The 24,203-nt window shown below is 41.4% G+C and overlaps 1 protein-coding gene across 3 annotated transcripts in view; it reads right to left on the bottom strand.

The window, feature by feature from the left end:
- USP37 (ubiquitin specific peptidase 37) overlaps window positions 1-24,203 on the bottom strand; it is a 125,752-nt gene that overhangs the window by 9,586 nt on the left and 91,963 nt on the right. For all 3 annotated transcript variants that reach the window (XM_025403914.1, XM_025403915.1, XM_025403913.1), the window contains 5 exons: window positions 21,989-22,130; window positions 19,730-19,985; window positions 10,014-10,180; window positions 4,249-4,309; window positions 475-590 (listed from right to left, as the gene is read on the bottom strand). In XM_025403914.1, coding sequence (XP_025259699.1) covers window positions 475-590; window positions 4,249-4,309; window positions 10,014-10,180; window positions 19,730-19,985; window positions 21,989-22,130 — 742 coding nt within the window. The remainder of the gene's footprint in view (window positions 1-474; window positions 591-4,248; window positions 4,310-10,013; window positions 10,181-19,729; window positions 19,986-21,988; window positions 22,131-24,203) is intronic.

A 24,203-nucleotide genomic window follows, 5' to 3' on the forward strand; every position in this document is an offset into this window, starting at 1 on the left:
GCGATACTCCTGCCTCAGCCTCCCAAGTAGCTGGGATTACAGGCATGTGTCACCACACCTGGCAGAAGTTTTGCATTTTTAGTAGAGACGGGGTTTCACCATGTTGGTAAGGCTGGTCTCGAACTCCTGACCTCAGGTGATCCACCTGCCCCAGCTTCCCAAAGTGCTGGGATTACAGGCGTGAGTCACCACGCCTGGCCAACTAAAGGTAATGTAATACACACATGCCTTTACTGAGTTCTTACCTAACATGCATACAAAGTGGTCAGGATGTATTCCTGTTTTTTTCTGTTGTTTTGAATCTTGCATGTGAAAAATGAACAGCAAATGACAAGAGAAAATGAGACCATGTAATGGCTAGTGCAAGGGCCAAAATGAACCTGCAATGGACACTGAAAGTGGGGCCTTTGAAGTAAAGAGCAGGAGGAGTGACACTGAATCTGACCAACTGTCCTCAGGGATGAAAACAATTACCTCAGCATTTCTTTTCAGTTCCTCAGCTTCAGCTTCTGTGTACTCCATATCAAAAACATCCTCATTTCCAGAGTCTTCGTCAGAACCCAATGCATCCACAAAGGAGTTGTTAAACTCTGAAGAATACAAAGACAAAATCTTATAAAAGTTCTTGGAATAGACTGGACACGGTGGCTCAGGCCTGTAATCCCAGCACTTTGGGAGGCCGAGACAGGTGGATCACCTGAGGTCAGGAGTTTGAAACCAGCCTGACCAACATGGTGAAACCCCGTCTCTACTAAAAATACAAAAAAAAAAAAATTAGCTGGGAGCAGTGGCTAATGCCTGTAATCCCAGCTACTTGGGAGGCTGAGGCAGGAGACTCTCTTGAACCCGGGAGGCAGAGGTTGCAGTGACCTGAGATTGCGCCATTGCACTCCAGCCTGAGCAACAAGAGCAAAACTCTGTCTCAAAAAAAAAAAAAAAATTCTTGGAATAGACGTAAGAGATATAATTAGAAAGATAAAACAGCTTGAGGTACACATTTTATCATTCTAAGAAAACATAAAACATAAGAGGGTCCAACACGCTCAGCCCACTGTGGGGAACACGGGAGACATGCGTATCTGTAAAACAAACGCTCTTTTTCTTTTAAATATATTTATATGATAAAGGGATCTAACCCTCATAAGAAAGGCATAAAATTAGAAAAGAATATAATTTTACATATAATTCAATTTCACTAAATTCTATATATGTTAGATTTCAAGTACTTGGTGTCATTAGCAAACATAAATTATCCTCACAGAAAAAGGATTATAAAAAGGTCAATGTTCTTTTTTTCTTTGTATTAAATCATCTCTTGGCCAGGTGTGGTGGCTTATGCCTGTAATCTCAGCACTTTGGGGGGCCGAGGTAGGTGGATCAAGAGGTCAAGAGATCAAGACCATCCTGGCCAATATGGTAAAACTCCTTCTTTACTAAAAATACAACAATCAGTCGGGTGTGGTGGCGCACGCCAGTAGTCCCAGCTACTCAGGAAGCTGAGGCAGGAGAATCACTTGAACCTGGGAGGTGGAGGTTGCAGTGAGCTGAGATTGTGCCACTGCACTCCAGCCTGGCAACAGAGCGAGACTGTTTCAAAAAAAAAAAAAAAAAAAAAGTTCATTTCTTGAAATGTACCAAAAAAGCTAAAGAAAATTCAACCTTTAACTCTTAAATTTCACCTAAGATATACTAAACAAATATAAGATCTATATATTTTTTAACAATATGTGTCCATTGGAAGCATCCATCTTTACTAAGGGTGTTAAATAATCCCAGGAGTATTTGCACATAAATGGTTATTTGCTTTAATATATAATTAGCTCCACTAAAATCACAGTATAGTGTGACTTACAATCACATGAATATCTAAGAATGAGGCTGGGCATGGTGGCTCACACCTGTAATCCCAGCACTTTGGGAGGCCGAAGCGGGTGGATCACCTGAGGTCAGGAGTTGGAGACCAGCCTGACCAAAATGGTAAATTCCACCTCTACTAAAAATACAAAATTAGCTGGGCATGGTGGCTCATGCCTGTAATCCCAGCTACTTGGGAGGCTGAGGCAGGAGAATCACTTGAACTTGGGAGGCAGAGGTTGCAGTGAGCCGAGATCACGCTACTGCACTCCAGCCTGGGCAACAAGAGAGAAACTCCGTCTCAAAAGAAAGAAAAAGAAAAAAGAAAATCTAAGAATGCAAAGAATAGGAAAAGAGAATATAACATCAAAATTCTAAGTTGGAAATACATGTGTGACTGACTCAGCAGACCTAAGAAAGCCAAAGCCATACCCCAAGCCCGCAATGGAAAAGTTGAAAACTAATCTAATTTACATCACTGAATGTTCAAAAACACAAGAAGACATGGAAGAACCAGGCCAGGCATGGTGGCTCACACCTCTAATCCTAGGACTTTGGGAGGCCGAGGCTGGTGGGTGAACTGCCTGAGATCAGGAGTTCGAGACCAGCCTGGGCAACACGCCAAAACTCCATCTCTGCTAAAATCAAACACAAAAAATTAGCTGGAATCCGGGCACGGTGGCTCACGCCTGCAATCCCAGCACTTTGGGAGGCCAATGCAGGTGGATCACCTAAGGTCAAGAGTTCGACACTTGCCTGGCCAACATGGTGAAACCCCATCTCTACTAAAAATACAAAATTTAGCTGGATGTGCTGGTGGGTGCCTTTAATCCCAGCTACTCGGGAAGCTGAGGCAGCAGAACTGCTTGAACCTGGGATGTGGAGGTTGCAGTGAGCCAAGATCATGCCATTGCACTCCAGCCTGGGCAACAGGAATGAAACTTTGTCTCAAAAAAAAAAAAAAAAAAGGCCGGGCGCGGTGGCTCACGCCTGTAATCCCAGCACTTTGGGAGGCTGAGATGGGCGGATCATGAGATCAGGAGATCGAGACCATCCTGACTAACACGGTGAAACCCCGTCTCTACAAAAACTAGCCGGGCGTGGTGTATAGCTGTAGTCCCAGCTATACGGGAGGCTGAGGCAGAAGAACGGTGTGAACCCGGGAGGCGGAGCTTGCAGTGAGTGGAGATTGCGCCACCGCACTCCACCCTGGGCGACAGAGCAAGACTCCGTCTCAAAAAAAAAAAAAAAAAAAAAAAAAAATTAGCTGGGCGTGGTGGTGCACGCCTGTAGTCCCTGCTACTCAGGAGGCTGAGGCACAAGAATCACTTGAAATTCGGGAGGCAGAGGTTGCAGTGAACAGAGAACGAACCTCTGCACTCCAGCCCCTGGGCAACAGAGCAAGCCCCTGTCTCCAAAAAAATGAAGACATGGAAGAACCAGGAACCAGGTACCTCTGAAACTGGAGGATAAGGAGGGGAGGGGATAAAATAAAGATTAGGTAAAAGCTGTTTGAGAAACAGATTCCTACATCTACTTCTTTCAATCTCCTATCTCATAGACTTCTAATACCTGGTCCACATATTAATTCTGCCAAATGCTATGACATGTGAACCTTATGCTACCTAATACACTCACTCATGACTGCCCACTGACTTCCCTAGAATAAGCTCTTGAAAATGCACAGGGAACCTGAAGCCACATCATGTTGTTCTAGGACTCGTAACAGTGACAAAATTATAACTTTCATTAAACAGATGATAGATTTTCCTGCCAATTTTTCAAAATTAAAAAACATATTGTTAGAGATATGGGTATAGACGACAAAAATTATTTTGAAAAAAGCAAGCTGAAGATGAATATAAACATTAGATTAGTGGTTTCCTCTGGGAGGAAGACAAAAAGGAGAGATATAAAAGTTACTTCTAAGGTTCTATTTCTTTACCTGGGAGGTATTCAAATTTGTTATCAAAAAACACATTTTAGCCTGTAATCTCGGCACTTTGGGAGGCTGAGGCGGGTGGATCACTTGAAGCCAGGAGTTCAAGACCAGTCTTGGCCAACATGGTGAAACCCCATCTCTACTAAAAATAAAAAATTAGCTGGGTGTGGTGGCACAACCGATAATTCCAGCTACTTGGGAGGCTGAGGCACGAGAATTGCTTGTACCCAGGAGGTGGAGGTTGCAGTGAGCCAAGACTGCACCACTGCACTCCAGCCTGGGTGACAGAGTGAGAGGCTATCCCCCACAACACATACACACACACAGACGCTATCCCCCACAACACACACACACACACACACACGCACACACACACACACTCTTTATACGTTCTTCTATGTGTGAATGGTAATTTTACCATTAAAAAAATGTAATTAAAATGATCTCCACACCTTGAAGACTTAACTCGGTAGCTCTTTTGAGGTCATCATCTTCTTTCTGTTCCCAAGCCTCCTAAAGGGAAAAGAACAAAAACTAAGGTATTTAAAGAGGTACTGATTAAACTTACTTAATGAGGATAAAATCAGTTTCTCTGCAAGCATTTGCTAAGAATACTTCCTATAACCTGATGGATGTTTGGAATATTACCTTTTGAGGAATGTGGGGAAGTTCTTTACTTTTTTCAACATTGTCCTCTTAAAACACAACCTTAGAAGTAAGCTGGGCATGTAAACTTATGCCTATAATCCCAGCACTTTGGGAGGCCGAGGGAGGCAGATCACCTGAGGTCCGGAGTTCGAGACCAGCCTGGACAACGTGGTGAAACCCCTTCTCTACTAAAAATATAAAAATTAGCCAGGTGTGGTGGCAGGCTCTTGTAATCCCAGCTACTCGAGAGGCTGAGGCAGGAGAATCACTTGAACCTGGCAGGTGGAGGTTGTAGTGAGCCAAGATCACGTCATTGCACTCCAGCCTGGGCGACAAGAACGAAACTCCGTCTCAAAAAAATAAAAAACAAAACATCAAAACAAAGTGCCGGGCACACAGTAGATACAAATTTATGTCTTTCCTTTCCCCTGATTTATAGCATTTTCCAATTTCCATGGTATAAATAAATACTCCCACCATGGCCAATTTTAAGCTACTAACGTGACAGTGAACACAGAGTTGGGAAGGGCATATAATTGGCTCTCCTGAGCTGACTTTGAGAGCCAGCTCTAACATATCACTCACCTTAAGTCTGTAACAGACGGCCAGACGAACATTTCCACAAGATATTATTCATAGGTTTCTATTTTTATTCTTGCTGAAGAAACCAAGACATACAGTGGATGCCTGGCAAATACTACATGAATGCCACTGACTATTAATTTTCTGATATATCTGAGGTTTTCTTAGGAAAAAACAGTACCTTCTGGCCAGGTGTGGGTGGCTCATGCCTGTAATCCCAGCACTTTGGGAGACTGAGGCGGGTGAATCACGAGGTCAGGAGATCGAGGCCATCATGGTTAACACGTGAAACCCGATCTCTACTAAAAATACAAAAAATTAGCTGGGCGTGGTGGCAGGCGCCCGTAGTCCCAGCTACTCGAGAGACTGAGGCCGGAGAATGGCGTGAACCCGGGAGGCAGAGCTTGCAGTGAGCCAACGTTGCATCACTGCACTCCAGCCTGAGTGACAGAGCGACACTCTCAAAAAACAACAAAAAAAAGTACCTTCAACATCTCCTGAAATATCTCAAACTAGATGACTATTTTTATTTTCATTTATGTAGAGACGAGATCTTGCTTTATTGCCCAGACTGGTCTCGAACTCTCGGCCTCAAGTGATCCTCCCACCTCGGCTTCTAAAAGTTCTGGGATTATAGGCGTGAGCCACTGCGCCCGGCCTAGATGACTATTTTAATTATATAAGGACAGGGAAATGTTGAGTATAACAAAAAATTTCCTTCGTCATCTTCAGAAAAGATAATTTACAAACAACATGTGAATAAGAAAAAATATACTTTCATATTAGAGTATAAAGTTATTTTATACTTTAAAAAATTTATTTTATACTTTCTTCAGAATAAGTCTACTCTGAAACCAAAAGGCAAGATTCTCTTTTACTTATCAACAAAATGACGCAGGTATACCAAACTAAAGACACGTCCTCTTACAACCCTATCCTCATATCTGAGAAGTTTTAACTGAGTCAGCTGATAACAAATAGTATGTATGTCTTTCATCTATGAAAAAAGGTGCTGAATTTTTTCTTTTTATGCACTATAAAGGAATTTTTGCTAAGAAATCAGACCTTGGTTATTTATATTAAAAGCAAGTTTTGGCTGGGCGCAGTGGCTCACGCCTGCAATCTCAGCACTTTGGGAGGCTGAGACAGGTGGATCACTTGAGGTCAGGAGTTCAAGACGAGCCTGGCCAACATGGCAAAATCCTTTCTCTACTAAAATGCAAAAATTAGTTGGGCACCTGTAATCCCAGCTACTCAGGAGGCTGAGGCAGGAGAATCACTTGAACGTGGGAGGTGGAGGTTGCAGTGAGCCGGGATCATGCCCCCACACTCCAGCCTGGGAGATAGAGCAAGACTCCATCACATACATACATACATACAAACATACATACATGTAAGTCTTCTACACTTTGGGAGGTGAAGGCAGGTGGATCACTTGAGGTCAGAAGTTCAAAACCAGACTGGCTAATGTGGTGTAACCCTGTCACCACTAAAAATACAAAAATTAGCCAGGCATGGTGGCGGGTGCCTGTAATTCCAGCTACTTGGGAGGCTGAGGCAGAAGAATCACTTGAACCCAGGAGGGGGAGGCTGCAGTGAGCCAAGACGGTGCCACTGTACTCCAGCCTGGGCAACAAAGCGAGACTCTATCTCAAAAAAAAAAAAAACAGTTTTCCAATACAAATGACTATGATATATTACTGGTAAAATAGTTTGCCATCTTGATGACAAGATAGCTAGAGTAGAACTTCTTACAAAAAAAGAAAAAGAAAAACAAAACAAAAAAACCCTAGAACAGCTGGTTCTGAAATGGTTTTAAAATAGCAATTCTCAATCTTGGCTGCCCATTGAAATCAGTGAGGCCAGGCTCGCGCCTGTAATCCCAGCACTCTGGGAGGCCCAGGAAGGCGGATCACACAGCCAGGAGTTTGAGAACAGCCTGGCCAACATCGTGAAATCCCCTTCTCTACTAAAAATACAAAAATTAGCCAGGTGTGGTGGCACGTCCCTGTAATCCCAGATACTTGGGAGGCTGAGGCAGGAGAATCGCTTAAACCCAGGAGGCGGAGGTTGCAGTGAGCCAAGATCACACTATTGCACCCCAGCCTGGGCAACAGGGCGAGACTCCATCACAAACAAACAAACAAAAGAAATCAGTGGGAGAAGCTTTTAAAAATCCGTGTTAAAAGAAGAGAGATCCAAATGCCCAGACCACACTCCAGATCAATCGTATCAGAGCAGAACACTCCAGTATTTTTAAAGAAATTTTTTTTTTGTTTTTTTTTTGGAGAGAGAGTCTTGCCTGTTAGCAGGCTGGAGTGCAGTGGTACGATCTCGGCTCACTGCATCCTCTACCTCCCGGGTTCAAGCGATTCTCCTGCCTCAGCCCCCAGAGTAGCTGGGACTACACGTGCGTGCCACCACGCCCAGCTAATTTTTTTTGTATTTTTAGTAGAGATGGGGTTTCACCATGTTGGCCAGGATGGTCTCAATCTCTTGATCTCGTGATCTGCCTGCCTCAGCCTCCCAAAGTGCTGGAATTACAGGCATGAGCCACCACACCCAGCCCACTCCAGTATTTTTAAAGCTCCCCAGTTAATTTGAATGTGCAGTTAAGATTCAGAACCACTGATCTAGAGAAATTAGATTTATTTTCTTTCTTTTTTTTTGAGACAGAGTCTTGCTCTATAGTCCAGGCAAAAGTACAGTAGCATGGTCTTGGCTCACTGCAACCTCCACCTCCTGGGTTCAAGCGATTCTCGTACCTCAGCCTTCCTACTAGCTGGGATTACAAGTGCGCGCCACCACACCTGACTAATTTTTGTATTTTTAGTAGAGATGGCATTTTGTCTGTTGGCCAGGCTGGTCTCAAACTCCTGACCTCAGGTATTCCACCCGCCTAGGCCTCCCAAAGTGCTGGGATTACAGGTGTGAGCCACTGCGCCAGCCTAGATTTATTTTTTTTTGAGATAGTCTTCCTCTGTCCCCCAGGCTGGAGTGGAATGGCATGACCCTGGCTCACTGCAACCTCTGCCTCCTGGGCTCAAGCAGCCTCTCAAGTAGCTGGGACTACAGGTGTGCACCACCACATCTGGCTAATTTTTGTATTTTTTGTAGAGATGGGGTTCTGTCATGTTGCCCAGGCTGGTTTCAAACTCCTGGGCTCAAGTCATTCATCTGTTTTAGCCTCCCAAAGTGCTGGGATTATAGGCATGAGCCACCCTATCTGGCCAAATAGATTTATTTTCTCTTTTGAGAAGAGTGTTGCTCTGTCTCTCAGGCTGGAGTGTAGTGGCAAGATCTCGGCTCACTGCAACCTCCGCATCCCGGTTCAAGCGATTCTTCTGTCTCAGCTTCCCGAGTAGCTGGGAATACAGGCGCATACCACCACACCAGCTTAATTTTTGTATTTTTAGCAGAGACAGAGTGTCACCATTTTGGCCAGGCTGGTTTAGAACTCCTATCCTTAAGGTATTCACCCATTTTGGCCTCCCAAAGTGCTGGGATTACAGGCGTGAGCCACAGTGCCCAGCTTAGATTTCTTAACCTGATTATCTGATGAACCCAAAGCAGGCCTCAAACAAGCACTAAACCTACCCATTCATTCTAGGGAGTCTTGGTAAATGTTTACTAACATGACTGGGATTGCACAGGATTAGACAACTATCATACCTGTAAGTCAGATCCTATTGCCTATAAATCTGGTATTTCAGGTAATTGTAACAGTGGAAAACAAGTGGCATAAAGTGAACACTGAAGAATAGGTTACTACATAAAGAAAAGAGCAAGGGCTGGGTGCAAATAGTTCATGCTTATAATCCCTGCACTTTGGGAGGTTGTGGTGGGAGGACTGCTTAAGCCCAGGAGTTTGAGACCAGCCTGGGCAACAGTGACCCTGTCTTTACTAAAAATAAAAAAATGAGCTGGGCATGGTGGGTGCTCCTGTGGTCCCATGTACTTGAGAGACCTAGGCAGGAGAATTGCTTGAGCTCAGGAGTTTGAAGCTGCAGTGAGTCATGATCAAGCCACTGCATTCCAGCCTGGACAACTGAGCAAGACCCTATCTTAATAAATAAACAGGCAGATAAATGTTCTAACACTAAAATCTGAAAATTAGATTTTAGATACTATTTCTGATAATTCTATGTTCAAATAATTCATAAAAAATTTATATTCTTAGAAAATAACCAAAACAAATACAATGCCTTAAAATATTATTATAAAATCATGGTGGTATACTGGCTGTTTCTACAGCTTGCATAATAATGCTGGACTGGGAAGCCAGGCATGGTGGCTCACATCTGTAGTCCTAGCACTTTCGGAGGCCAAAGGAGGAGGACTGCTTCAGTCCGGGAGTTCAAAACCAGCCTGGGCAACATAACAAGGCCCTGTCTCTAAAAAATTAAAATAGAAAAAAAAAAAAAAAAAAAAAAAAATTTGGACTAGGAATAATCTACAATATCCCATCCTGTTTTAGCAAGCAATGAATTATAGTTATGAAAGGTAACCAACAATACATTTTATTGCATTTGGATTTTCAAAAAAAGAAAAACTACCCATGTACCTGTTTCAAACCCAGGCTGGAGTGCAGTGGCGTGATCTCAGCTCACTGCAACCTCCGCCTCCTGGGTTCAAGTGATTCTCCTGCCTCAGCCTCCCAAGTAGCTGGGACTACAGGCATGTGTCACCATGCCTGGCTAAGTTTTACATTTTTAGTAGACAGGGTTTTGTCATGATGGCTAGGCTGGTCTTAAACTCCTGGCCTCAAGTGATCTGCCCGCCTCAGCCTCCCAAAGTACTCAGATTACAGGCATGAATTATCAAGCCCTGCCTCAAACAAGTCTTTTTTTTCCCCCAATGACTTACTGTATGTAAATCATCTGGAACAACGTCTGACACATAGTAAGTGCTCAACACATTAGTTATCATTATTCTATTTCTCAGGAAAGATAAGTACAGAGAAAGTAGCAATATAAATATCTCTTACTTGCTCTTGAAGGCTCTGAGCCAGTGCCTGCTGAAGCTCTTGCTCTTCCCTTTCACGCTCCATATCATACTGCTGGAGCCAATCAATCTCTCCCTGAGATCCTTCTGGAGTTTTGTTTTCTTTATTCTCATCACAGTCTTTAGTTATCTCAGTAAAACTGGCAGGATCTGAGGAAGCAGAACATAATATTAATTTGGAAAATCCTCTCTAATAAATGGAAATTTCTGAACTAGAGTGACACCTACTGTTCATAAAGGAATTTACCCTAATTTCATCTATAATTTGCTTAGGACATACAATTTCACCTTACTAGATCTACGTCAGGGTTGATCAACCTTAGAGCTGACATTTTGGGTGGGACAAGCTTTTGTTGGGGTGAGGGGAGAAGAGTATGTCCTGTTCATTGTAGAACGTTTAGCAGTGTTTCTGGCCTCTACCTACTAAATGTCAGTAGCATCCACCCTCTACAGTTGTGAAAACCAAAAATGATAGACATTACCGTATGTCCCCTGGAAGGCAAAATTGTTCTTTTTTGAGAACAAATGATCTACAGTAATGGTTCTAAAAGTTAATTAATCATCAGAAACACACTATGTAAAGATGGGGAAGAAAAAACAGCCATAGGTCATAGTGTCACTTGACCAAGTACTGGAAATAAAATACTGTTTAGAGCAAATGAAGAAAGAATTAGGCCAAAACTATCAAGAGATTTTCCTCATTTATTATTTTGAGACAGTGTCTCACTCTCTCGCCCAGGCTGGAGTCCAGTGGCACGATCTCGGCTCATTGCAACCTCTGTCTCCTGGGTTCAAGCAATTCTCGTGCATTAGCCACCAAGTAGCTGGGATTAAAGGCACACGCCATCACGCCCAACTGATTTTTGTTTTAGTAGAGATGAGGTTTCACTACATTGGCTAGGCTGCTCTCAAACTCCTGATCTCAGGTGATCTGCCCGCCTTGAGCTCCCAAAATGCTGAGATTACAGGTGTGAGCTACTGTGCCTGCCCGATTTTCCCCATTTATCACACTGTATGTTAAACACGTGTTTAAACATTAATAATCAAACAAGGATTGTATATATCTAAATCAAAAGAGTGTATGGCAACATACAGTGTATGTTTAAAACATTCAGGAAGGTAAGAAATCCCCACTCCCCTCCCCTCCCCTCCCCCTACCCCCAGGCTGGAGTGCAGTGGCTCACTGCAACCTCCGCCTCTTTCAAGCAATTCTTCCGCCTCAGACCCCTGAGTAGCTGGGACTGCAGGTGCCCGCTACCATGCCCGGCTAATTTATATATATACACACACACATATATTGTGTATATATACATATACACACACACGTATATATACACACACACATGTACATATACACACATATATGTATATATATACGTATATACACACACATATATACACACACTTTATATATATATACACACACACACACACACTTTTTTTTGAGATGGAGTCTCGCTCTGTTGCTCAGGCTGGAGTGCAGTGGCATGATCTCGGCTCACTGCAACCTTTGCCTCTAGGGTTCAAGCGATTCTCCTGCTTCAGCCTTCCGAGTAGCTGGGATTACGGGCCACCATGCCTGGCTAATTAGCCACCATGTCTGGCTAATTTTTATATTTTTAGTAGAGATGAGGTTTCACCATCTTAGTCAGGCTGGTCTCGAACTCCTGACCTCGTGATCGGACTACCTCGGCCTCCCAAAGTGCTGAGATTACAGGCATGAGCCACCATGCCTGGCCTAATTTTTATATTTTTTTGGTAGAGATAGGGTTTCACCATGTTGGCCAGGTTGGTCTTGAACTCCTGACCTCAGGTGATCTGCCCACCTTGGCCTCCCAAAGTGCTGGGATTACAGGTGTGAGCCACCCCTCCCGGCCTGTTCCTTCTCAATTTCTAGACTATGGCTAGCTAAAATAAACAGGATAGTTATGATTTTCTTCTGGTTATCTGAATTGTTAGAGCAATAACATTTCATGATTTTTTTTTTTTCCAGACTGAGTTTTGCTCTGTCGTCCAGGCTGGAGTGCAGAGGCACAGTATCTGCTCACTGCAACCTCCGCCTTCTAGGTTCAAGCGATTCTCCTGCCTCAACCTCCCGAGTAGCTGGGATTACAGGTGTGCACCATAACACCTGGCTAATTTTTTATATTTTCAGTAGAGACGGGGTTTCACCATATTGGCCAGGTTGGTCTCGAACTCCTGACCTCAAGTGATCCGCCCACCTCGGCCTCCCAAAGTGCTGGGATTAACAGGCATGAGCCACCATACTCGGCCATTTCATAATAACTTTATTATTATTATTATTTTTGTTTTTTGAGATGGAGTTTCGCTCTTGTTGCCCAGGCTGGAGTGCAGTGGCATGATTGCGGCTCATTGCAACCTCCACCTCCCAGATTCAAGCAATTCTCCTGCCTCAGCCTCCCAAGTAGCATGCACCAACACGCCCAGCTAATTTTGTATTTTTAGTAGAGGCGGGGTTTCACCATATTGATCAGGCTGGTCTTGACCTCCTGACGTCAGGTGATCCATCAGCCTTGGCCTCCTAAAGTGCTAGGATTACAGGATTGAGCCACCTGTAATAGTAATTTTCAATGCCTGGGCCATAGTAATTTTCAATACAAATACAAGCATTAACTATATCAAACATTACTAAGTAAACCTCCTCATCAAAAAGTATTTAACTGGCCAGTAAGAATTACCTTTATACACTCATGCTATGCATATTATTATTGAGTTTGTATATGCTCTTTAGCTGCCCTAATACTGTATTTTATTTTATTTTTTGAGAAAGACTCTTGCTCTGTTGGCCAGGCTGGAGTATAGTGGCACAATCTCGGCTCACCGCAACCTCCACCTCCCAGATTCAAGCGATTTTTCTGCCTCAGTCTCCTGAGTAGCTTGGATTACAGGTGTGTGCCACCACAGCCAGCTCATTTTTTATTTTATTTTATTTATTTATTTATTTTTTTTTTTTTGAGACGGAGTCTCGCTGTGTCTCCCAGGCTGGAGTGTAGTGGCCTGATCTCCGCGGCTCACTGCAAGCTCCGCCTCCCGGGTTCACGCCATTCTCCCGCCTCAGCCTCCCAAGTAGCTGGGACTACAGGCGCCCGCCACCACGCCCGGCTAGTTTTTTTTGTATTTTTAGTAGAGACGGGGTTTCACCATGTTAGCCAGGATGGTCTCGATCTCCTGACCTCGTGATCCACCCGCCTTGGCCTCCCAAAGTGCTGGGATTACAGGCTTGAGCCACCGCGCCCGGCCTCATTTTTTATTTTTAGTAGAGACAGGGTTTCACCATGTTGGCCAGGCTGGTCTTGAACTCCTGACCTCAGGTGATCCACCTACCATGGCCTCCCAAAGTGCTGGGATTACAGGTGTGAACCACTGTGCCCGGCCCCTAATACTGTATTTCTCTGTAGCACAGGTAACTCTGAAGTTTACAGCATCTTGGCTTTAGATTCTAAGTCAGCAACTAGTTAGCATTTTGAGTTGTACTGAATTGTTGAGTATTTATTAAAAGAGGAAAAGAAACTTAGAATTCATTTGGTGGAAAAATCCCAATTGTTTAGAAAAATTGTATTACAGATAATCCCAATTAAACACACAAAAACCAATTATCCTAGAGATGTCAATAATTTCTTCCTTTCTTCTATTATTGGAGAAACGACCCTTCCCATGGCCTAGAAGGGGCAGCTTGGAAGTCTACATGACCCTGCCTGTCTCTCCCATCTAAGCCTGCTGAACTGGGAATGGATTATTTGACTCAACCAATTAGATTATCTGTTTTGGAAATTTGCAACTGAGATATGCAAAGTTAACTGATGATGAGCATTTCAAGTGGAAGGAAGACTTGGGGGTTGACGTTGCTATTTTAGAGTATAAAATGAGTATTATTACTTTTATTATCAAAACATACTCAAAAATGTGACAGAATAATTTTTCTTAACCAATAATTTTGAGCACTCAATGATTCAATGTACCTCAGACAATCCTGGATTATACTAGTAACTAATTCATGTGTTAGAAAGCAGATCAAGGAAGTTTCCTTGAAGATGCTAAAGTCAATATACATTTGTCTTCAGGATAAGACTATCAGACAGATACAGAACCTATTTAAAAATCTACGGGGACAAACATGGCCATGAAATAATCACTTTTAAAGATTGCACAATGGATCAAAAGGGATTCATGTGTTTAACTGAACATTCTTACACTGAATACACTGTTTGCTTCTTCCCCACACCCTAATTGAAACGCGTTCTCTTCCTGATATTCTATATTTCAGTGAATTAGATAATTTTCCACAGTTTCTTTTAAAAGACAGAAATCTGAGGATCATATTTGACTTCTCCCTCTCATTCACTCCTCACATAAGATAAATGATTATTTCCTAACCATCTCTTGAATCCATCAACTTTTTTTTTAAAGCCAAAACCTTGGCTTAGGACACCACTAACTTCTGGTTTGGACTACCGCAACAATTTCCTAAGAGGTCTCAGGTATTACTATAGTTTTTCTCTAACTTCTGTAGCCAGAATGGTCTTTTCTTCAACCATAAATCCTTACAAAATAATTGTTTGCTTAAAATATCCAATAACTTCCTAATGCCTTTGAAACAAAAGTCCAAATTCCTAAACATGGCTTCAGGCCATGCAAAAACCAGAGACTGCTTAGATCTCTAGTCTCATCTTTTGCATTTCCCCTTTAACCATATGCTCCAGTCACACAGATCACTCTGAACTTTCTTTTAGGTCCACTAACTTGCTGTGGGCTTTCTCATTTCTGAGTCTTTGTACACACTATTCCTTCTGGCTAGTGTCTAGAGACTGTGAAACCTTACTTAGTATTCCTATCCCTCCTCAGTTGATTCACAAGACAGTGCAACTGTTAAGTCACAGATATTTACTGAGAATCTATGTGCCGAGCACTGTTGTAGAAGCTGGGGATATAGTGATAATTAAAGCAACATGGTGCTTGCCCTCAAGGAGCTTAAGTGCAAAAGCTCTGAGATGAGAATGGCCTTGGCACATTTGAGGGAGGAAGACAGAGAGGGAGAAAGAGAGAGAAAGTAGTACAGATTTCAGGAAGACATCATGGAGACTGAGAAAACAAAGTATTACCGAACTGACTAGTAGCATTTAGTGCCCATTTAAGAGTGTAGTCCTGAGTTTAAGGAAAGTTCACTCAACACAGTTTTGTGATTTTCTTTAGCAACTGTCAGCAGCTTAGGTGCAGGTATGGAAAAAGTAGCTAGTTGAGTTGGGAATTTGGGTTTTGTCAGGCTACTGCAACAGAAGAAAAGAGGAAGGAGATAAAAGGGTACCAAAATATGGCATGTGGCTGCCTAAGAAAGGAAGTGATGATAAGAGGGAGGTGCTGAATAGCAAAAATGTAAGAGTCAATGGGTTGGCAGTGTTCATAAAAATAAAGTAATAAAGTCGGAATAGGACACTAGGTAAGCTGGATGGAAAGAAGGATTAGGCAAGGATATTTGAAACAAAGATTTCAAAGGTGGTACAGTTATTGATGACGACAAAGTCTAGGGGAGTGGTTTTCACACTTTAGTATTGCATGAGAATCACTCGGAGGGCCTATCTAAACACAGACTGCTAAGCCCCACATCCAGAGTTTCTCAGTCAGTAGGTCTGAGGTGGTGTCAAGAATGGGCATTTCCAGGAAGTTCACAGATTATATTTGATGATCTAAGTTCACACTTTGAGAAGCACTGGTCTAGGGTAATGACTTCTATAAGTGGGCAATCAAAACAGGGTCGAAGAAAAGATTTTGGAATTAAGATCAGAAACTGAGAAAACAGGCTGCTGAAAGAAAGGGATCATGACACTTCTTCAGACTGTCTTTTCTACTTAAGCTCTCTCCCTAAGTGATCTCATGTATTACTATAGCCTCACAAACTGACAAAATATCAAATTCATATCTCTAGTCTGAATGTCTTCCCTGAGTTTTAAACTTGTATATTGAAATGACTAGGTGAAATCTCCATTTGCCTGTTTAATTTTTATTCCTCCCTTGTCTCATCAACTGTGCCTTCCTCATATCAGCAAATGATACCATTATCTATCCAACTGCTCAGGCCAAAAAACATGTCTCCCTTGATTTTTTTCTTTTTCCTTTGGCATCTTTGTGGCGTTGGTTAGAAAGATCAGCTGGGGCCAGGTGCAGTGGCTCACACCTGTAATCCTAGCACTTTCGGAGGCTGAGGGGGGTGGATCACCTGAAGTCAGGAGTTCAAGACCAGCCTTGCCAACATGGTGAAACCCCGTCTCTACTAAAAATACAAAAAAAAAAAAAAAAAAAAAAAAATTAGCTGGGTGTGGTGGCGGGCGCCTGTAATCCCAGATACTCGGGAGGCTGAGGCAGGAGAATCACTTGAACCTGGAAGGCAGAGGTTGCAGTAAGTTGAGATCATGCTACTGCACTCCAGTCTGGGTGACAGAGAGAGACTTGGTCCCACCCAGGAAAAAAAAAAGAAAAGAAAGATTAGCTGGGGATGGCTAGATGGCTAGATATCCTCTTTCTTCTGGTGATCTCACGAGTCTTTCCTTCTCAATGTGATCTCTCCAGCAGGGCAGCCAAGCTTCTTACACAGCAGCCTAGGGTTCCCAAAAGCACAAAAGGGGAAGCTGCCAGGCCACCTTAATGTTTAATCACAAACTTGACACAGAATAAATTCAATCACATTTTACTGCACTCACATAGCCTTCCCAAATTCACTGTGAAGAGGTCTATACAAGAGTATGCATAGTGGTAGCTATGGTTCACTAGAGGCTGTCTTTGGAGACTGAGTGTGTGTATACACACTCACTCACATTTTTCTTTTTTTTCTATGGAGCCATGTGAATACACTGTAATTGCCTATATTGTAATACTTTACCCCAAAGCACGTGAGCCTGAATCTCTTTCTCTCTTTTTTTTTTTCTTTTGAGACGGAGTGTCGCTCTGTCGCCCAGGCTGGAGTGCAGTGGCATGATCTCGGCTCACTGCAAGCTCCGCTTCCTGGGTTCGTGCCATTCTCCTGCCTCAGCCTCCCGAGTAGCTGGGACTACAGGCCCCTGCCACCACACCCCGCTAATTTTTTGTATTTTTAGTAGAGACGGGGTTTCACCGTGCTAGCAAGGATGGTCTCGATCTCCTGACCTCGTGATTCACCTGCCTCAGCCTCCCAAAGTGCTGGGATTACAGGTGTGAGCCACCACGCCTGGCCTTTTTTTTTTTTTTTTTTTTTGAGACAGAGTTTTGCTCTTGTTGCCCAGGCTGAAGTGCAATGGTGCAATATCGGCTCACTGCAACCTCCGCCTCCTGTGTTCAAGCAATACTTCTGCCTCAGCCTCCCAAGTAGCTGTGATTATAGCCATGTAACATCATGCCCAGCTAATTTTGTATTTTTGGTAGATGGGGTTTCACCACGTTGGTCAAGTTGGTCTTAACCTCCTGACCTCAGGTGATTCACCACCTCAGCCTCCCAAAGCGCTGGGATTACAGGCATGAGCCACCACACCCAGCCCAGCCTGAATCTCTTAATTAAAAAGCACATTTTTCTACATAACAATTATCACACCTAAGAATATTAACAGTAATTCTATTTATAATTCCAATCTATAGCCCACATTCTCATTTTTCCAGTTGTTTCCAAAATATTTTTTGTAGAATTTTTTCTAACCTAGACTCCTAAGGTTACTCACTACATTTGGTTGTCAGGTCTCTTTAGTGTTTAGTCAGGGCCAGTTTTTCTTCTAAAGCCTCCCATTATGGATTTTTCTAGTGTTCTTTGAAGTAGAGGTTGTTTTTTCCCCATACCCCAGAGCCTGGAGACAGGGTGGGTTTCCTCTTTATTACCCACTGCCATTTCTAGCTACTTTGTCTCCTTTCACGCTATAAAAACTGTAGCTCCCTTGAAGTGCATGATATAGGACATTGCTGCATATTACCTCTTCCTGTAGCTGTCCCTTTGTTAATTTTATGAAGTTATAGGACTGGGCAAAGAACTGAAAAGGAGAGCAGAAAGCAGGAAATAAATCAGGAAGGGACAAAAGCACCAATATTAACCAGTGATACCTAAGGGCAGTGATTATAAATGTAATAAGGTGACTGCATAATGACACTTGTATGAAGAAGGAAAAAATTAATGCCTGTGTATAAAAACCATCACGTTTTTGTTTCCAGTTAAATGTGGATATACTAATTCTTATTTTACTTGCATGCAAAATAATTTAAAATTGAAGAGGTTCCAACTATGAGAATGTAGAAAATAATTTTCTGATATTCTAGTATTCTCTTCATTTTCAAAATCCTATGCTTGGTGTACCTGAAACACATTAGCAATATACAGTTGCTTAGATCTTGGGGCTATCAAGAGAGAAAAATTTGAACTGTTCATAGGAAAAGACAGTAAAAGTCATCTACCTAAAAGTTTCAAAATACCCACAGTACAAGTCAGGATGGCTCAGCTCTGTTGTTCCCATTGATAGCTTTAGATAACAAAAAATGAATAAAAATTACCAAAAAAATAGTATAGCATTTTATGTACAGTCATGTGTTGCTTAATGATGAAGATACATTCTAAGAAATTGCATTAAGTGATTTCATCTTTGTGCGAACATCTTCGAGTATACTTAACACAAACCTAGATGGTATAGCTGACTACACATCTAGGCTATATGGTATAGCTTATTGCTCTTGGGCTACAAACCTGTACAGCATGTTACTGTACTGAGTACTGCAGGCAACTGTAACACAGTGGTAAGTAGTTGTGTATCTAAATATATCTAAACATAGAAACTAAGTAATGCACTGTGCAGGGGATGGAGAACTTGAATTATTCACACCCTAACACCTGGTGTAAATTCCGATATAGGAAAATGAAAGAATTATATGAATTTTTTTCTTTTTTTTTTTTTTTGAGATGGAGTCTCGCTCTGTCGCCCAGGCTGGAGTGCAGTGGCCGGATCTCAGCTCACTGCAAGTTCCACCTCCCGGGTCTACGCCATTCTCCTGCCTCAGCCTCCTGAGTAGCTGGGACTACAGGCACCTGACACCTCGCCCGGCTAGTTTTTTGTATTTTTTAGTAGAGACGGGGTTTCACCGTGTTAGCCAGGATGGTCTCGATCTCCTGACCTCGTGATCCGCCCGTCTCGGCCTCCCAAAGTGCTGGGATTACAAGCTTGAGCCACCGCGCCCGGCCATGAATTTCTTAAACAGCAGTGGTGAGAAAAGCACCTCAGAACTGACACAAACATATATTAAATGCACATAAGAAGGTTAGCTTTACTACTGATGTATACCTAAAGGGATACGGCATAGTTTACCACTAGTATCTGTGTACTAGTCACAATATTTGCTTCTCACTTTTTAAAGCTTTTTATAATACAGAATGAAAATGCCATCAGCCCTGTTATATACAGATCCACTTCACCTCCCTTTGTTTTTATCTGAGAAGGAGTCTCACTCTGTCGCCTAGGCTGGAGTGCAGTGGCACAATATTGGCTCACTGCAACCTCTGCCTCCTGGGTTCAAGAGAATTCTCCTGCCTCAGCTTCCCGAGTAGCGGGGATAAGGGTCACACGCCACCATGCTCAGCTAATTTTTCTATTTATCTCCGGTTATTTGGAGCTCATTTGTCACTACGAAACTTTGAAAGAGTTATGTTTTGTTTAACAGAGGTTTAATCTTCATTAAACCTACCCAGCTCTGTGATTGTTTTGGGCTTCTCAGTTTCCATTGTGTCTGGATTTTCTGGCATTTCTTGAATATCATCTTCTGCAAATCCAGTATCTGGACTGCTAGTTGGCTTATCATCATCTTCATGACTCAGAGACGGTGAAGCATCTCTTTTACTTATCTCCAAGACAGCTGCTAGAAGCTCTTCTTCGCTCATTCTGTCAAATCCTGAGTTTTCCAATTCAGACCTGTCAGGCTCTATTGGGCATAATTTTGAATCCTGAAGAAGAGAGTTACTTTTAGAAGAAACCAGAATACTTATAAATATAGCAATCTTAGTTAGCATTTAAAGTAGCAACTTTATTTCTAAAGTTTCCTTTCTTTGATGCTTTGGGTTATTTAACAATCAATAACTGATATATAAACTAAATGGTGAGTCTAACTTTAAAAATAAATATATAAGAATACACGATTATTTTTTCTTGATAGAAATAAGTATAAATTTTGTAAAAATTTGGAAAACATGTAAAAATAATAAGATAAATTCACTCAAAATAGATTACTCAGAGATAATTACTCTTAAGTATTTTCAATTTATTTTCTTCCAGATATATTTAGATTATACAGTAAATATTACATCATTATGCTTATTACACCATTATAAATGTTAGCTGGTCTTATTAATAATAAATGAGAAAAATAAAAACGACATCAAGATTATGTAAAGAAGGCCAGGCGAGGTGGCTCACGCCTGTAATCCCAGAACTTTGTGAGGCCAAGGTGGGCGGATCACCTGAGGTCAGGAGTTTGAGACCAGCCTGGCCAACGTGGCGAAAACCTGTCTTTACTAAAAATACAAAAATTAGGCCGGGCGTGGTGGCTCATGCCTGTAATCCCAGTACTTTGGGAGGCTGAGGCCAGCAGATCACTTGAGGCCAGGAGTTCAAGATCAGCCTGGCCAATGTGGATAAATCCCGCCACCACTAAAAATATAAAAAAATTAGCCAGGTGTGGTGGCACACACCTACAGTCCCAGCTACTAGGGAGACAGAGAATCGCCTTAACCTGGGAGGTGGAGGATGCAGCAAGCTGAGATCACACCACTGCACTCCAGCCTGGGTGACAGGGCGAGACTCTGTCTCAAAAAAAAATAAAAATAAAAAACCAAAATCCAAAAATTAGGGAGATGTTGTGGTGCATGTCTGCAATCCCAGCTACTCAGGAGGCTGAGGCAGGAGAATCACTTGAACCTGGGAGACAAAGACTGTAGTGAGCCAAGATCGTGCCACTGCATTCCAGCCTGGACAACAGAGCAAGACTTCGTCTCAAAAAAAAAAAAAAAAAAAAAAAAAAAAAAAAAAAAAAAAAAAAAAAAGATTATGTAAATATTCAAAAATTATTTTCTGGGAGAATTTTGGACTTTCACTTATTTCTCATTCAAGTTGAGCAACCACAAACTACCTCTGGCTTTAAAGTAAGATAGGAAACAACTCAGAACAAAAATAACTACTAAAATAATTCTATTATTTAAAAAGGAGGCTTAAAATAAAATACAGTTGCATAAGATAATGTAAACACATAGAAAAGCTTAGATCTTCAAAGCATTAACTATCCATATAATTATCTATATATTAAGCCAATTAATAAATCCATAATTTAAACAATTAGATAACTTGGTTGCTCTGTTGATGTAAAATGTTTACTACAGTTCCCTCACATAAACAATTGCTACAGGCTGGGAGTAGTGGTTCATGCCTGTAATCCAAGCACTTAGGGAAGCTGAGTCCAGGAATTTTAGACCTGCCTAGGCCACATAGTGAGACCTTGTCTCTACAAAAAATTTTAAAAACTAGCTAGGCATGGTGGTGTGTGCCTGTAGTCCCAGCTACCTGGGGAGCTGAGGTAGGAGGATTGTTTGAGCCCAGGAGGATGAGGCTGTGGTGAGCCATGATTATGCCACTGTACTCCAGCCTGGGCAACAGAGCGATACCCTGTCTTTAAAACAAACAAACAAACAAACAACGCTGCTACCAAAATAAAGCAAGTAATTATTTGAGGACCAATATGCAAAAGTAGCTCTGAAGGGCAAAAAAAGAAAGTAATTTGTTCAGAACAACTAATTTATCGTAAGTCTTGATCCATCTGTAAACAGACTGATTTCTGTAGCCAGAGAAGGCATTTTCTTTAAAATTAATTAGTTTGATGATGGTTATAAAAGACATTTGTTTGGACAGTAAGAGCTAAACAAATTTTTGTCAGATGTTTTAAGAAAATATTACTTACTTTTTCCAGGTCTTCTTGCTGCTGTTCGTTGCCTGACATTTCACAAAGTCTCTGGCTGAGGGCCACTGAACGTTTTAGTTCATCCTCACTGTCTGAATCAAGGCATAAAGCCAAGGAACTCTTGGACTTGAAGGTGAATTTCCTGTAATTTAAGGGGGGAAAAAAAAAGTCTGATAAACATTTGTCTTTGTTATTCTTTTGATGTAAAAATACCAAAACAAATTGCTTTTCCATTACGGAAAATTACTTAACAGAAAAAAAAGATACATCAAAAGAGGTATATTTCAGCATTACCTTTGCCCCACTCCAAAAGAGCCATGCTTTGAAAACTGGACAACTCTTATGCTACTACGTATCATCAGTAAACTAATCATGTTGTGCCTTTTTTCTTTTAATGATCAACCCCAATGAAATTTGCTATTGTCTTTATAAAGTATGCTACTGAATTCATGCAGGCATAGCAATGAGTAAATGTTTTTGACAACAAAGTGCATGAAGACTAATTTGTGATCTTTTAAATTATGACCCATGCACTTTAAAAATAACAGTAACATTCCACTTATCCACTTATCTGTAGGTCAGACTTCTGGCAACCTCTACTTTCCAGAACATAGGGATTCCAAAGTAAGAAAAAAAAGCTTCTGAGGAAGGCAGTTCCAAAACCCATGTACTTAGAGGGACCCTTTCTTTCCCAGGAAATGGTGTATAAAATAGTATATCAAGTTCATCAAGAAATGAGAGCTAAGAAATGAGAAAGAATAACCACAAGAAAAGCAAACAAGAACTATAAAGTCATTTAATGTAAAAGCAAACTGTCTTGTAATAAGAGCCTCTGAGGGCAATATCATATTGAAACACAGTGCAATAATGGATACTTAAAATGCTGATTTTAAGTCATTAAGATATACTTAAATTATCCTTAGTTATTTTATTTAAGAATGTAAGGAATAGCATAACATATTTTAGAAACATTTTCATCCAAACTGTTAAAAATGTTTTAAAAGATAAACGCTTAGAAGGGTAAGCTTCAGTTATATATAAATTCACTTATGTGGAATCCTTTAATGATGCCAGATAAGTAAGGTGTTACTGTGTTGTCTTCTAGGTAAGCCGAAAATAAACTAAAGAAAAAAGTGGTAAAGGTCAAAGAACAAGAACTTTCTTTGATGGAGGTTAACATAAATTCATATGCAATACAAAAAATATATATAAAATGAAAACTGGGAAATACAATTAACCTGAATGTAAAAACTGAAAATAAACATACAGACTAATGGCACCAAGAAATAAGAGGCCAAAGTGGAAATCAGGAAAATTACATAGCAATGTAGATCAAAGAAAAGAGGCAAGTGGTCAGTGATAAGCCCAAACATAGTGTGTGGCTCAGGGCAGCCAGGATATCACTGCACTCCAGCCTGAACACTTGAAAAGCCTCCCATTATGTGCTCAAAAGGGTTTTTAGTATAATAGCCAATTAGCCATCTTAATTCCTCATTTCAGATTTCATGCTCACCAAGCAAACCTGAACATATTAATTTGTTTATCCAGATGAATATTTTGCTGAAGGAGGGTGACACCTGGCTACCACTGCACCAGGGTCAAATGTGACAAAGGACACTGTAGAAGAATCAATGGTATTCTGGTTCATAACTCAGCCTCTTTTAAGTTTGATCGGCATGACAGGTCTTCTAGGGCCTAATCATTCTTTATTGATCAACTCCCAAATTTTCATACCAGTAGACCCTGGAGAACAGATGACCATGCCAAGGTACAATGATGCCCAATGAAATCAGTTCTTTCTTGCAACTACAGTCACTTGGTACATAAAGAGTGCATTCCATTAATAATTACTATATTTACAGAAGGCAGCTTGCCTGTAGCAATGAAAAATATTCATCCTGTAAATGCATCACTTGCTCACTTTCTAAGCAGCCAAGTGGTATTGCTCATTTGTATCTTGAGAACGGGTAAGAGTATTCATATCGGTACCATTTCAGATTTCTAGTCATGTTAGTCATCTGGTTTTAATTGCACTGAAAAATAATTAACAGGAGGAAAAGAAAATAGCAGTTCCCAAATGTCATTTTATGGTTATATAAGCCCCCCAAAAGCCCTTAAACAACAAAAATGTCTTTTCTCTAAAAGTACTTTGGGCCATCAAATTTTTAGAAAAATTAATTAAAAAGTCAAACGACAACTAAATCAATTGAAATGA

Source organism: Theropithecus gelada, chromosome 12 (genome assembly GCF_003255815.1).
Source record: "Theropithecus gelada isolate Dixy chromosome 12, Tgel_1.0, whole genome shotgun sequence".
Taxonomy (NCBI): domain Eukaryota; kingdom Metazoa; phylum Chordata; class Mammalia; order Primates; family Cercopithecidae; genus Theropithecus; species Theropithecus gelada.